The following is a 13,377-nucleotide window of genomic DNA, read 5'->3' on the forward strand; positions in this document are numbered from 1 at the left end:
AACATCTTACAGCTATTTAACCACTGCCCAGTTGCTGTACAACTTATTTACTAATCTTTTCCATTTAAATTTTGTTCTCCCCAACACACCTTGTTAAGATCACCAATGACTTATGCATCACCTCTTCCTGAAGCCATTAATGACTAAAGTCATTAATCTTTTCAGCATTTCATACACTGTTGACCATATGTTCTTCAACCAGGACTTTAAAAGTAATTTTAGAGTTGGAAGGAAGTCAGAGCAGAGGTAGAATAGCTAGGACGTATATAACTTTATAGCCCTAAGATATTAGCATTGAAAGAGACCTAGGAATTCAGCCCAGTTCTCTGGCTTTACAAACAGCACTGAGAGACAGAAGGTAACCTGGCAAAATCTTCTTCTCTAACTTCTCTCAGTTATTTAGAAGACTTCAGTCTTAGCTATTTTGGCTCTCTTATCTCCTTTGCTCCTCAGAGTACTCATATGGATTTAAGTATTTCTTTCTGCCTTCACAGTTTAGTAACCTCTCTTATTATAGTGATTATCAAAACGGTTGAGAATTGTCTACCATGTTCATTTGGAAAAAATGCCCCAAATAATCTGATCCCTAACCTACTTTATGGAAACCCTGATGGCGCAGTGGTTAAGTGCTACAGTGCAAACCAGAAGGTCAGAAGTTCAAACCCCTTCAGGCGCTCCTTGGAAACTCTGCGGGGCAGTTCTACTCTGTCCTATAGGGTCGCTCAAAGTCGGAATCGACTCAACAGCCAACAGGTTTGGTTTTATTGGTTTAACCTACTTTATTCAAGAGAAAGAAGGGGCTGAGAATCTGTACTATTCTGGATCAAAATTCGGCTATCTGCCTTGTCACTCTTTCACTAGTCTTCTATAACTAAGTCAGTCTCATCTGCTTCCTCCGCACCAAGTTCTTGCTCATCACCAAGAAGAAAAAAAGAAAATTCCATTTCAGCACTTGTGTTCAGAAACTTAAAATTTCATTCTTTTCTTATTGTTTTTTAATGAACGACTCCTTATTAAACTAATACACGAATTATCTGACTTCTGTTCACTATCTTACCACTTCCTTGTCAATCAGTTCAGATTAGACTAGTAACCGTCACTCAAACCATGAATTCTAGATGCTGCTAACGTGAACGCCATTCTAAAATCTTCGATGTCTCCCCCACTGCCAACCAAATGAGGAAAACCAAACTCTTTCTCTTATAAATTGCAGGTTCTACTTTCTTTCAGGTTTTTCTCTTGCAGTTCCTTTACACATACCTTGCTGCAGTCACATGAAACATTCTTCCCTGAATAAGGCATGTAATTTTCTCTCCCTCTTCCCTGAATAAACTGTATATTCTTTCTGCCTGCAATACTGACCCCCTCAGACTCCTCTCTGTTTACCTTAAACAGCACTATCTTTGTGAAGTCTTTCCCGAGGTTTCTATTCCTCCTGTACTATGTAGCATTTTACTCATACTATAGGAATTATCTTGTATTACTTATGTATATGTATTTCTCATATTTGCTGTATATTATAAATTGTTGGAGAGCAAAATCTATAGATATTCTCAGCTTTGTTCTTCCCCATACTGCTTAGCACAATTCCTTGTACACGGTAAGCTCTCAAATACAGTTGCCGACTTGAATATGTGCATTCTCTGTATTTTTTATAGGTTGGCCACCAAGTCACAATTAGTCTTTCAAGCCATTTTGCTAATGAAATTTTTAATTTATGCCTCGGTCTCAGGTTAATCAAGCTAAACTCTTCTATACTCTATTGGTATAAAAACTGCCCTACTTTCAGGGGCTCTCTTGTACTGAAATGATGTGTATGAAAGGACTACTCTTCCAAGCCTCATACCAACCAAGCAAACTCTTTCACTTGTCAAAGGTAGCGTGAATCTCTTCCACTTATGCTATCATAGGAACCGAACTTTATATGAGCCACAAAATAAAACAAATATTCCTTTGATTCAGAGTTAACTTGCAAGAGAGCAGGAAAAACCTTGTGCCAATCCTGAATTGCTAAGGCAAACTGCAAAACAATAATTAAACAAATAACTGTGAGAGCACCCTAAAGGAATATACAGAACACCTTGTCCTTAGTATATGGAGTTCTTATCAGTCTTCCCCCTCAATAAACAGTCAATACCATCCATAACCATCACCAAATGCTATTGAAGCCTACCATCACTTTCAAGTTGGCAAGTTTCTTGAACACAGGCCAATTTAGATCACAAAGCTTTTCTAAGCGCCTTCTCTATGTGAAGCAGGGACTAGAAGCTAAGAACACATAGATAAATATAATACAGTGTCTCACCCTCATAAAGCAAATAATCTCAATAACGTGTTGCCTTCTTTAGTACACACCCAGAAAGCCCCTTTACCGGCTATCTCTATCAGCCACAGTTTTGTTTAGACTGTTATATGTATTACAAAAACAGGTAAGTTAAACCACACACACGCACGCACGCACACACACACACGCACGCACACACGCCCTGCCACACCAGTCTGATCCCAGGAAAGGAGAAAAGTTCTGCAAAGAAAGGGGCAATTTCCCCATTCCTCCTTTAAAAAATCACCAGCTTACTGGCTCATCTTTCAAAGCCCACCTAAAATACAATTTGGAACAAACTCGTCAAAAATCAGTATGCCTCTTTTAAAGTGGCACTTAACCAAAAAAAAAAAAAAAAAAATTAAGGCAACCTATGTCAGAGATTCTATATTTTACCAGTAGAAACAACTCTTTGCATCATCAGAAACATTTAAAAATACACCAGGAAATAATGCTAGTATTTAAATTAAAAAACTTAATCTTATCGATTAAAAATAACAAGAGTCTGTCCAGGCAATGACAAAGCTAAAAATGTCATCTATCACTAATAAGGGTGAATCACAGCAGTCACCTCCTCCACCCGATAGCCACCTTTGCTAAGACTGAACAGCTTAAAACCTAGAAAGCTTTCCTTGCCTACTTCAAGCCAGAAATGAATTCACTTGAAATACTAAAGTTTAAATATAGCTATGCAATAGCAGGAAACTATTAGGAAATAATAAATTTACCAGGACATTTTGTTCTTTAGACTTAGTTCTGCCTTCTTCACAATTTAGCGCGCCCCCCACCCCCGTTTTTAACGAGAAGCCTAACAAATACTCTTAACTGAAAAATGAATCATGCCTTTGGATTTTCAAGATAAATTTCTATTACTAGAGTATAGGAGGAGACGTTACTACACATTGTCTTATCAAAAAGGTGACTGCATCTTCTTTTAACTCTGAAGCATGTGAATTGATTCAATATTTAAAGGGTTCACTGATGTCCTCTGTAAGCCGTTTCCCAGGACAAGACGCTTCAGCCCTGCACATGTACAAACCTACTGGGACATTTGAATCCATATTGTGTAGTAGCAGCCTAGAACTGGGGGAAGATTCACTCATTGCTGGAAAATCAACTTGAGTCTCAAGAACTTAAATTGAATAAAAAAGGCAAGGATAATAACCTTTTCAGAGCCTCTACATTGGCGAACAATTAGGCAAGCCCTCGCCCCCCTTTTTTCCCCATTCCCATGAAATTCTCAATGAAAGGCATTACACAAAAGGGCCTCGGCGCTCCAGACACCCGATTCTGACGCCCCCACCACCCATTCTCCCACCACCGAGACCACCAGTCCAGACTCACCAGGACGGTGGTGCAGATGGATCTCAGTTCAGACTCCACTTTCTCCCGATAGTCCTTAATCAGCTGCAACTTCTTGTCGGAGGTGTCGGTTTTCTGCTCGATGCTCGAGATGACCCTCCAGGCGGACCTGCGGCCCCCGACGACGTTCTTGTAGGCCACCGAGAGCAGGTTGCGCTCCTCGTTGGACAGCTCGGCCCCCTGCTCCGTCACCGCCTTCATGCAGGTGGCCATGTCGTCGTAGCGCTCAGCCTGCTCGGCCAGCTTCGCCTTCTGGATCAACTCCGTCTTCTCCATGGTGGACAGGCGGCGTGCGGGGCTCGGGCGGCGGCGGCGCTCCGGGAGGGGACGGGGAGAAGAGACAGGCAGAGACAGCGAGGGCGGCGAGAACCAACCCGGATCAGGAAGTGCCCTCCTCGAAAGCCTGCGGGAGGGGCGGCGTGGGGAGCGCCGAGAGTGGCGAGATAGGAGCCGAGAACAAAAAGGAGGGGGAGGAGAGCGCGCACCGTCAGACAATGCGGCCCACACCCCGCCCAGCCCGCAGGCCGGCCCCGCCGCCCCGGGCCGCCCGCCCGCCCGCCCGCCCGCCTGCCTTTTGTCTCGGCGGCCGCGGCGGAATTGAATTTCCCTCTCCCCCCGCCCACGCTCACCCGCCTAGGCACCCCGGGAGAGGCCGGCGGGGCGGGGTCGGCGGGGCGGCCGGGGGCTGAAAGGCCAAGGCGGAAGGCCAGGGAGGCGGAGGCGGCGCCCACGCGGCCAGCCAGCGGCCCGGCGGCGCGCGGGAGGAAGGGCCACCCCCGCCCAGCCCGGGAAGCCCAAAATGGAAGCGGTCGTCAGCCCTGCATTTTCCCCGCCGATCGCTGCCTCTGAGGAGACTGGCGTCGAGAGCCAGCCGTGGCCGAGGGCTGCGCCTCCCACCCTGCCCTGGAGCCCAGGAAGGCCGGAGGAGGGGCGGGGGAGCGATCCCGGCGCTCACCTTTACCGTCTCCGCTACCGCGACGCGAGTCCCACCACTTTGATGTGCTTTTTAGCTTTAGCGAAGGACCCTCCCGTCTCAGCCTACCCCGGAGCCGAAGGGCGGGCAGCGGCGCGACAGCCCTCGCGCCCGCCGCCCAATGATACGCCGCTCTTCCCCCAAGAGTCCCACCTCCTACTCCGTTACCAACCAATGAGGACTAAGCGCGCGGAAGGGGGCGAGGGAGGGGGTGGGGTGGGAGGGGAAGCGGAGGACAGGAGGGTGGGTCGCATTTGGCAAAGTTCGGTTGGCCGGTAGGCTGCGGCTTCGGCCACGGGGTTTCCTCCAATTAGATCCAGGGTAAAAGGACGTCACTGTTGCCATGGTGATGCTGTTACCAACTCCCCTCATCCTCCCCGCCACCCCCGGCGCTTCTGGGTGCGGCACGAGACCGAGAGGCTCGCAAGACCTCTCCCGCGGTGGCAGAGTCTCTTTCTGCAGCAGCATCATGCATTGCATCTTGTTGGCTAATGCAGCTGCAGCGCTAGTCGGTCCTGACTGAGGCTGCTGGGCTTCGGAGGGTGACAGAATGGGCTCTCTCGCTGCACAAGCGCCTTTCTTTCCTCCACCTTCCTATTCGTGACAAAGGTTTGGAGCTCAATATACTAAACCCAGCCTTTAATGACGTTGCGATTAGGGCAGCAAATTAGAAACAATCTCATCCCCATTAGAGAAGATTTAGTTCCTGGAGAAAGTAGCTTAAGTGTGGCTTTTACCTGATAAATTCAAGTTTTCCGACGGGTACCTAAAAACTAAAATTCCCCTGCATAAAGGTAGATCCAAGGAGGTCTAAGCAGACTTATCTGACAATGCTAGTTAGCATGATTTAAAAAAGAAAAAAAAAATGACATTAAGGACCATTTGGAGCAAAACACCCAGAACCTGCTCCCCACATCACAAGCAACTAATTTTAAATTTCCACCTTTTCTATATTTAATGCATTTAAATACATTTTCTTTTCACATCACTATTTTATGTGTAACATGGTTTTTATTTTCTGGCGTTATTTTTGAGATGACACTTGAAAAGCCAAAATTCTCTCAAGACGTTGTCTTCTGTTTTTCTCCTCATGGTGAAACCCTTCTGAAGTGAAAACGATTGCCCCAGATGCCTTGTTTTCAGGGTGGCGCCTAACATCTTCTTGTTCCTTGCCTAGCCTCCACCAGCTACTTCTTTCTCTGCTGGCATTTCCCCAGCCCCTCAAGTCCAAGTTAGGTCTTCTAGGTCTGGGAAGGGGCTTGGTGCCATCTTGGGATGTAAATTGCCATCTGGGCACACAATGTTATGATTCCAGTTCCAGCAAGGGAGAATGGATCATTGAAAGCCAAGGAGTGCCACAGCCAAGTAAGAATTTGAAATTCCAAGTGGAGACTGAGAGCAAATCTGGAGAATCTCTAGAATGGAAGACCTGAGAGTGCAAACAGATGGGAGGAGAGGATTCGGACTTTCCAGAAATTTAAACTCTCTCCCAGCTGCCCCTCCCAGTCCTGACTTCTAAAGGTTGCTTTGTATCTTGACAGACAGGAGAGGCCTGATTTGGAAAAGGCCTGTGTCTTAATACAGAAATGCCTTACTATGTTCCAGCTTTCTAATGGAGGGCCCTGCTGTTATTTCTGGAATCCCTGGGGCTGGGCTGTAGACACACGAGTGTTTATGGCCATGTGGGCTGGGGTGGAGCCGGACACGGAGAAATCCCAATGGAAAGAATTTGCATGTAGAAGGTCAGATAAAATGCTTTCTGTATAACCAGTGCATTTCAAGTTTACTGGAATTAGAAACAGCAAGGGCAGAAGCCAGTGGAGGTGGTGGTGGTGGGGAGACACTGGAGGGGAATCGTCAGGGGACTGAACATCAGTGGTAGGGAGAGAGGGGTCACCCAGAAGGGGCGAGCACACTAAATTCTTTGTCAGAAAGCCTGGGTTGTACTGCCATCTCGCTGGGTGACCTTGGGCAAGTTTTTGCTGCTCGCTGTACCTCAGCTTCTAGAAAATTCCTACTTTCATTCAATCATCAAATATTTGTTGAGCATCTGCTTCACATGGTGACAATCATCTGGAATCATGGTGAAAACTTCTTCGAAAATTTGGCGCACTGTGGAATTGTAAAGTATTTTATGAGGGTCCAGAGGGGTAAGTCTGTATACCTAAAGACCTCTGCACCCAAAAGAGCTCAAGTTGGAGAAAAATAAGACTCTGAGAGCTTGAATTCCCTGGACACATAAAGTACTAACATTTATTTTAAGTCTCTTATAAGCATTGTAGGTATTGACTCGACGGCACTGGGTTTTGTGTTTTGTAAGCATTAACTCATTTAGTCTGCTTAATACCTCTATGAAGTAGGTATTACTATGATGAGTGTCTCTATTATCTACATTGAGGCACAGGAAGGTTTAAATATTATGCTCAGTGTCACACAGCCAGTGAGTGGTAGAGCCTGAATTTGGACCCAGGCTCTCTGAGCTCTGATGGCACAGTGGTTAAGAGCTACTATGATCTCCAAGGAAATAAGTGAGCTACGGTTGCTAACCAAAAGGTTTGCAGTTTGAATCCATCAGCCACTTCTTGGAAACCCTATGGGGCAGATCTACTCTGTCTTATAGGGCCACTATGAGTCAGAATCAACTCAACGTCAATTGGGTTGGTTTTTTTCTGGTTTATGCCATGGCTGCCTCACCAAGTTTCCCCAGATCTTTGCTAGGTGCTGTGGGGGCTTCTAGGAAGGATCAGAGAAGTCTGTTCTCTAGAAGTTTCATTCTAATAAATACGAAATATGTTAAATATCCACATCCAACGTGCTGAGAACCCTCAGGAACAAACAGCTAACAAAGTACTGAGAAGTCATTGCCTTATTTATTTGATGTTCTTGTTATTTTTTTCTAAATGACCTGGTGAGAAGAAACTGATGGGACAGGGGGAAGCACACTGGACCTGAAACCAGGAAATCCTAAATCCCACTCCACTGTTCATTTGCAGTTTGACCTTGGACACCTTATTATCCTTTCTTAAACTTGGTGTCCTAACCTGTGATAAAACCCATTGCCATTGAGTCGATTCTGATTCATAGTGACCCTATAGGACAGAGTAGAACTGCCCCATAGAGTTTCCAAAGAGCGGCTGGTTGATTCGCACTGCGGACCTTTTAGTTAGCAGCCAAATTCTTAACCACTGTGCCATAAGGGCTAAAAGTACATTTTCACCTCCCATGTGGGAGACCCAGCTTCGATTCCCAGCCAATGCATTTCTTGAGCAGCCACCACCCATCTCTCGGTGGAGGTCTGGTGTTGCTATGAGGCCGAACAGATTTCAGTGGAGTGGCCAGACTAAGACAGACTAGGAAGAAAGGCCTGGAGATCTACTTCCAAAAATTAGCCAGTGAAGCCCCTGTGGATCACAGTAGTCCAATCCCCAATCAATTATGTGGATGGGGTATAACCGGGCAGCATTTTATTTCTTTGTGCATGGTGTCACCGTGAGTTGGGGGCTTGACTCGGCAGCAGCTAACGATAACAGCAATAATAATCCCTACCTCAAAGGGTTGCTGTGATTAAATTTCACTTAAGAAAATGCCAGGCATATAGCAGTGGTCAGTTAACACGAGTTTTCTTTCCTTCTGCTTAGGGTGGGGACTCAGGGCAGGAGGGAGGTGCTTGTCCTGCTGCAAGGAGCCTTAGAGTCTTCCGAAATGTTAGTGAAAGCTTATCTCTTGAATCATGGTTCTAATTAGTGGAGTTAATGGTCTGCAGAATGACTACATTCAGTGTACATTCCAGAAGGAATGAGTCCTCTGGTTGAGTTTACTCTCATCAATTGTTTCATTGGTTTATTTGCCCAGCACCATGGATCATCAGAGAGGAATCTGTTCCTCTCCTACTATATGGCAGGTATTTCACTGACAAATGTTTGAGTGGAACTTTTCACCCAAAAGGCCCGTATAATTATTATCAATACTTCTGTGTAAGGGATAAAGAGTTGCACCCCCTCCCGCCTTTAGCCAGCCCTGAGGTGCTAAATGAAGACTCACTTAGAGCCAGGGTCAGGTGGAAAAAGCCAGCCTGGTCAGGAAAACATCTTCCTACACATTCCCTGGCTTAGGGCCAGGGTTAGGCCTAAAGCATTATCCTTCCATCAGCAACTGCAGCCAGCAAGGTTTATTCCTGCCATCTGCAGGCTCCCCAGTCAGTGCACTTAATTGCTTCATCTCTGACATCTCCTGGGCACCCCTAAGCCACACACTGTTTTCAAACTCTCTTTCTTCCTACCTCCCTGTAAGTGCTCAGGAAAAAAATGTAATAGACTCATTCCATCACATAAAAAACTTGTAAGTGTTCAAGCAATATTTCTTCTGCCATTATTTGCATTTTAAGATGAAAGACAGCTCTTAAGTCTGAAGAATAAAACTTTAGTGGTAGAATGGTAGGCATTCTAAACAGCTCTCAATCAGCTGGCCACTTGGGGAAGCGCTTTAGCATTCTGACATTTATCCAGCATTTTCTGTACGCCGGGCAATCAAGTTTGTTTTTTCTTTTAAATGCTCAAATGTTTTTGTAGTGATGATAATGGTGATGACGATAATCTTAATAAGGAATGTAATACCACTCGTTATACAAAATAAAAAATCAAATGCAAAAATGTTAAACATGAAAAGAAATTAAGTGTGCAAGAGAAAGTAAACAGGGGCTGGGAGCCTACCTCTGAGAGGTTATCATTGTTTTCATTTTGGTGACTTCTAAATATATCTCTCTTCACTTGTACACATGTGGCTATATGTGTTGGGAGCCCTGGTGGTGCAGTGGTTAAAGCGCTCGACTGCTAACCAAAAGGTCGGCAGTTTGAACCCACCAACCACTCCACGGGAGAAAGACATGGCAGTCTTCTTCTGTAGAGATTTACAGCCTTGGAAACCCTATAGGGCAGTTCTGCTCTGCCCTGTAGCGTCGCTGTGAGTCAGAATCGACTGGACAGCAGTGTTTAGTTTGGTTGGTTGGCTATATGTGTGCAGTGTTACACACATGAGGTTACGTTATTCATGGCACTCAGTAACTTGTTTTATGTTCACTTAACAATGATGTGGATACCTTTTCATAGCTTTAATTGTATGTACATGGTATATTGGTGTCTCCTCTCTCCCTTATCAGACCATGAGCTTCTTGGAGGTAAGCGTTTTCTTTTTTAGTCTTGTATCCTTAGTGCCCTCTCGACAGCCCTGTCAAGATAGGTATTATAATCCCCAGTGTACAGCTGAGTAAACTGAAGCTCAAAAAAAAAAAAAAAAGAGAGGCTAAATTACCTGTCCAAATTGGTAAGCTAAAGAGGTTAAGATTCAAAAACAGGTCTGTCTGATTTCAGTCTTCTACAATAGATAAGACTCTGTGCTACCTGCAATGGCAGATATGAGCTTCAGTGTTTGCCAGCCTGAAAACAATGTTTAGTATCTGAGGCTGGTGGGTGGCTACGTACATGTCTGCCAGTGAGTCAGCCACTGACTTTATTTTCATATGGAAGTTTATGTTTCTATGCCCAATGTATCTGCAGGCAGAGGGGTGCTTCCTCATCCCTCGCCCCTTCCCTTAATTGTTTATGTGTCTGACTCTCCTCTCCCGCCTCCCCTGTTAGACTGGGACCTTCCAGTGGGCAGACTTTTGTCTTGCTTATCTCTGTGTCGCTGGTGACCATGACTGGCCCATAGCAGGCATTCGGTGAAAGTTCGTTCGGTGAGTCCCAGCCACCAAGGGGGACATTTCTAATAACTGAGTGCTTGCTATGTGCACAACCATAGATGAAATAACTAGAATAGTAGCAAACACACAAAGTTTCCAAAGCAGTATGTCCAAAAATGCAGTTTTGTATTTGCTAGGTCACTGAGAACCTTGAAGTCAGCATAAAAGGAGCAGTGAGAAAGATGTCACAAAGTTCATGCTCTAATCCTCAGGCACAGTTGTACTCAGAGGGGTGCTCTCCAACCTCTAATTCAGACTCAGTTTCCTATTAATTCATGCAACAAATATTTAAGGGCCTACCATGTGCCACCCATTGTCCGAGGGGCTGGGGTTTCAAAGATGATTAAGACACAGTGGGTGCCAGCAAGGAACTTGATGAAGAGCACAGAGGGGCACCTAACCTGGAGGTCAGGGAAGATCTGGGAAGGTCACTGTCATGACACAGTTTTAAGATGCCCATCTACCTGGCTTCCAAGCCCACAGCAGTCTAGAAGTGATTATTTAGAAGGTAGGGCAGAATCACTACTGGGAGTCATGCTGAAATATATCCCACCTCCTCGCCGGATAATTCTGAGTAGAAGAAGAGCTGGGCTTTGCCAGCCCAGGCCTGTCCTCATGGGCTGACCTGGAATCCTGTCTACTTCTAAGGTCTATGCAAGGCAATCGATTGGCAGAACAGACGCAGTAAACCTAAAAAAGCTAATGAAAAAGCATAAGAGACCAGGGCTATTTAATATAAGTGCAAACAGCCCATATGCCTCAGTCAGGGCTTAGGTGCGTAGTAATGAGCCTTAATTGTCATAAAAAGTGTTCATTATGTTCCTAATTTTGGGTAATAAAAATTATAGTAGATATTATAACATAATATTAGATATATATATAGCATATGTAATGTAATAATATATACATACATGTAATAATTTAAATTTATATTATATAGATTTTATATATATATATATATATGTATGTTGTTGTTAGGTACCATCGAGTTGGTTCTGACTCGTAGCGAGCCTTTGTACAACAGAACGAAACTCTGCCTGGTCCTGCACCATCCTCACAATCATTGCTATGTTTGAGCCCACTGTTGCAGCCTCTGTGTCAGTCCATCTCATTGAGGGTCTTCCTCTTTTTACTGACCCTCTACTTTACCAAGCATAATGTTCTTCTCCAGGGACCGGTCACTCCTGATAGCATGTCCAAAGTATGTGAGACAAAGTCTCACCATCCTCACTTCCAAGGAGCATCCTGGCTGTGCTTTTTCCAAGACAGATTTCTTCATTCTTCTGGCAGTCCATGGTATATTCAATATTCTTAGCCAACACCATAATTTAAATGCACCAATGTATAAAATATATTTAAAAAAAAAAAACAACTCTTTTGCGTTGGAGTCTATTCCGACTCATAGTGACCCTATAGGACAGACTAGAACTGCCCCATAGGTTTTCCAAGAAGCACCTGGTGGATTTGAACTGCTGACCTTTTGGTTAGCAGCTGTAGCTCTTAAGCACTATGCCACCAGAGTTTCTGACTTTTTTCTACTACATTATAATTTTCATAATTATTTATATTATAATATCTACTTCTTTATGGTAGACTTCTTTCTACTGTATTTTATTATAATTAATTATATTTTATTATCTACTATAAGGAGCCCTGGTGGCGCAGTGAGTAAAGCGATTGACTATTAACTGAAGGGTCTGCAGTTTCAAACCACCAGCGGGTCCGAGAGAGAAAGATGTGGCAGTCTGCTTCTGTAAAGATTTACAGCCTTGGAAACCGTATGGGGTCTCTCTGAGTCCGAATCTATTTGATGGCACTAGGTTACTGTCTTAGTCATCTAGTGCTGTTATAACAGAAATACCACAAGTGGATGGCTTGAACAAAGAGAAATTTATTCTCTCATGGTCTAGGAGGCTAGAAGTCTGAATTCAGGGTGCCAGCTCCAGGAGAAGGCTTTCTCTCTGTGTCGGCTTTGGGGAAAGGTCCTTGTCAGTCTTCCTGGACTAAGAGCTTCTAAGTGCAGGGACCCTGGGTCCAAACGACACACTCTTCTCCTGGCACTACATTCTTGGTGGTATGAGGTCCCCCATGTCTCTCTGCTCGCTTCTGTTTTATATCTCAAAAGAGATTGGCTCAAGATACAATCTAATTTTGTAGATTGAGTCCTGCCTCAGCAGCTAACCCCATCTCATCAACATCACAGAGATAGGATTTACAACACATAGGAAAATCACATCAGATGACAAAATGGTGGAAAATCACACAATACTGGGAATCATGGCCTAACCAAGTTGACACATATTTTGGGGGGCACAATTCAATCCATGAAAGTTACCTACTGTATATATCTATATCTTATTTATTTAATATTATGTTGTAATACGTACTATTTTATAATTTTTACTCTCTTACCAAAAAAAAAAAAAAATGCCCACAGTGTTAGGATTTTTTTTTTGTTTGTTAAGTTTTGGTACATAAAGCAATAAATTCTCAACCATCTCTCAAATTATGACTCATTTCCAGGCAATTCAGGATAGTTTAATGGATGAATGAACACAAAACAGTTAGAGAACAATGGACACAGGAGCTGATTGTGTGGTTCTTACAATAGTAAGTGCTATGGGAGTGAGAGAAGGGACTCAAGAGTGTGGACTGCAGAGGACTTCAGGCATGAAAAGGCTACAGAGAAGCAGGGGCCACTACAGGAAGAGGGGAGAAGCCCAGAGTTGAGCAACGGTCTGCATCTCCATCCTTCCTGCTGGCAGGGTGGAGGAGCCTCTGCAGAGGACAGGAAGGCCATAGTTGTTCCCCCTTGTGCCAGAGTCAGGTTTGAACAGGGTGAGCCCTGAGAATGTGGCACTGGATAAGATGCTGGAATGCAGACCACCGGAGGAGAGCTAGGCGTCAGAAAAAAAGAGAAGTCTTCAAATCCAGGGAAGACAGACAGCCTCCGAGGTAGAATCTCTCTGCTTCTTCACTCCC

General features: G+C 44.6%; 1 protein-coding gene across 1 annotated transcript in view; it reads right to left on the minus strand.

Annotated features, from left to right (window-relative positions):
• Positions 1–4,770, minus strand: part of YWHAQ (tyrosine 3-monooxygenase/tryptophan 5-monooxygenase activation protein theta) — a 49,568-nt gene extending 44,798 nt beyond the window's left edge. Inside the window, exons 1-2 of the mRNA XM_064295021.1 lie at positions 4,641–4,770; positions 3,668–4,088 (exon numbers count right to left, since the gene is read on the minus strand). Coding sequence (XP_064151091.1) covers positions 3,668–3,961 — 294 coding nt within the window. The 5' untranslated portion in view covers positions 3,962–4,088; positions 4,641–4,770. The remainder of the gene's footprint in view (positions 1–3,667; positions 4,089–4,640) is intronic.
• Positions 4,771–13,377: the final 8,607 nt, after the last annotated feature.

The sequence above is a fragment of the Loxodonta africana genome, chromosome 12 (assembly GCF_030014295.1).
Source record: "Loxodonta africana isolate mLoxAfr1 chromosome 12, mLoxAfr1.hap2, whole genome shotgun sequence".
NCBI lineage: Eukaryota > Metazoa > Chordata > Mammalia > Proboscidea > Elephantidae > Loxodonta > Loxodonta africana.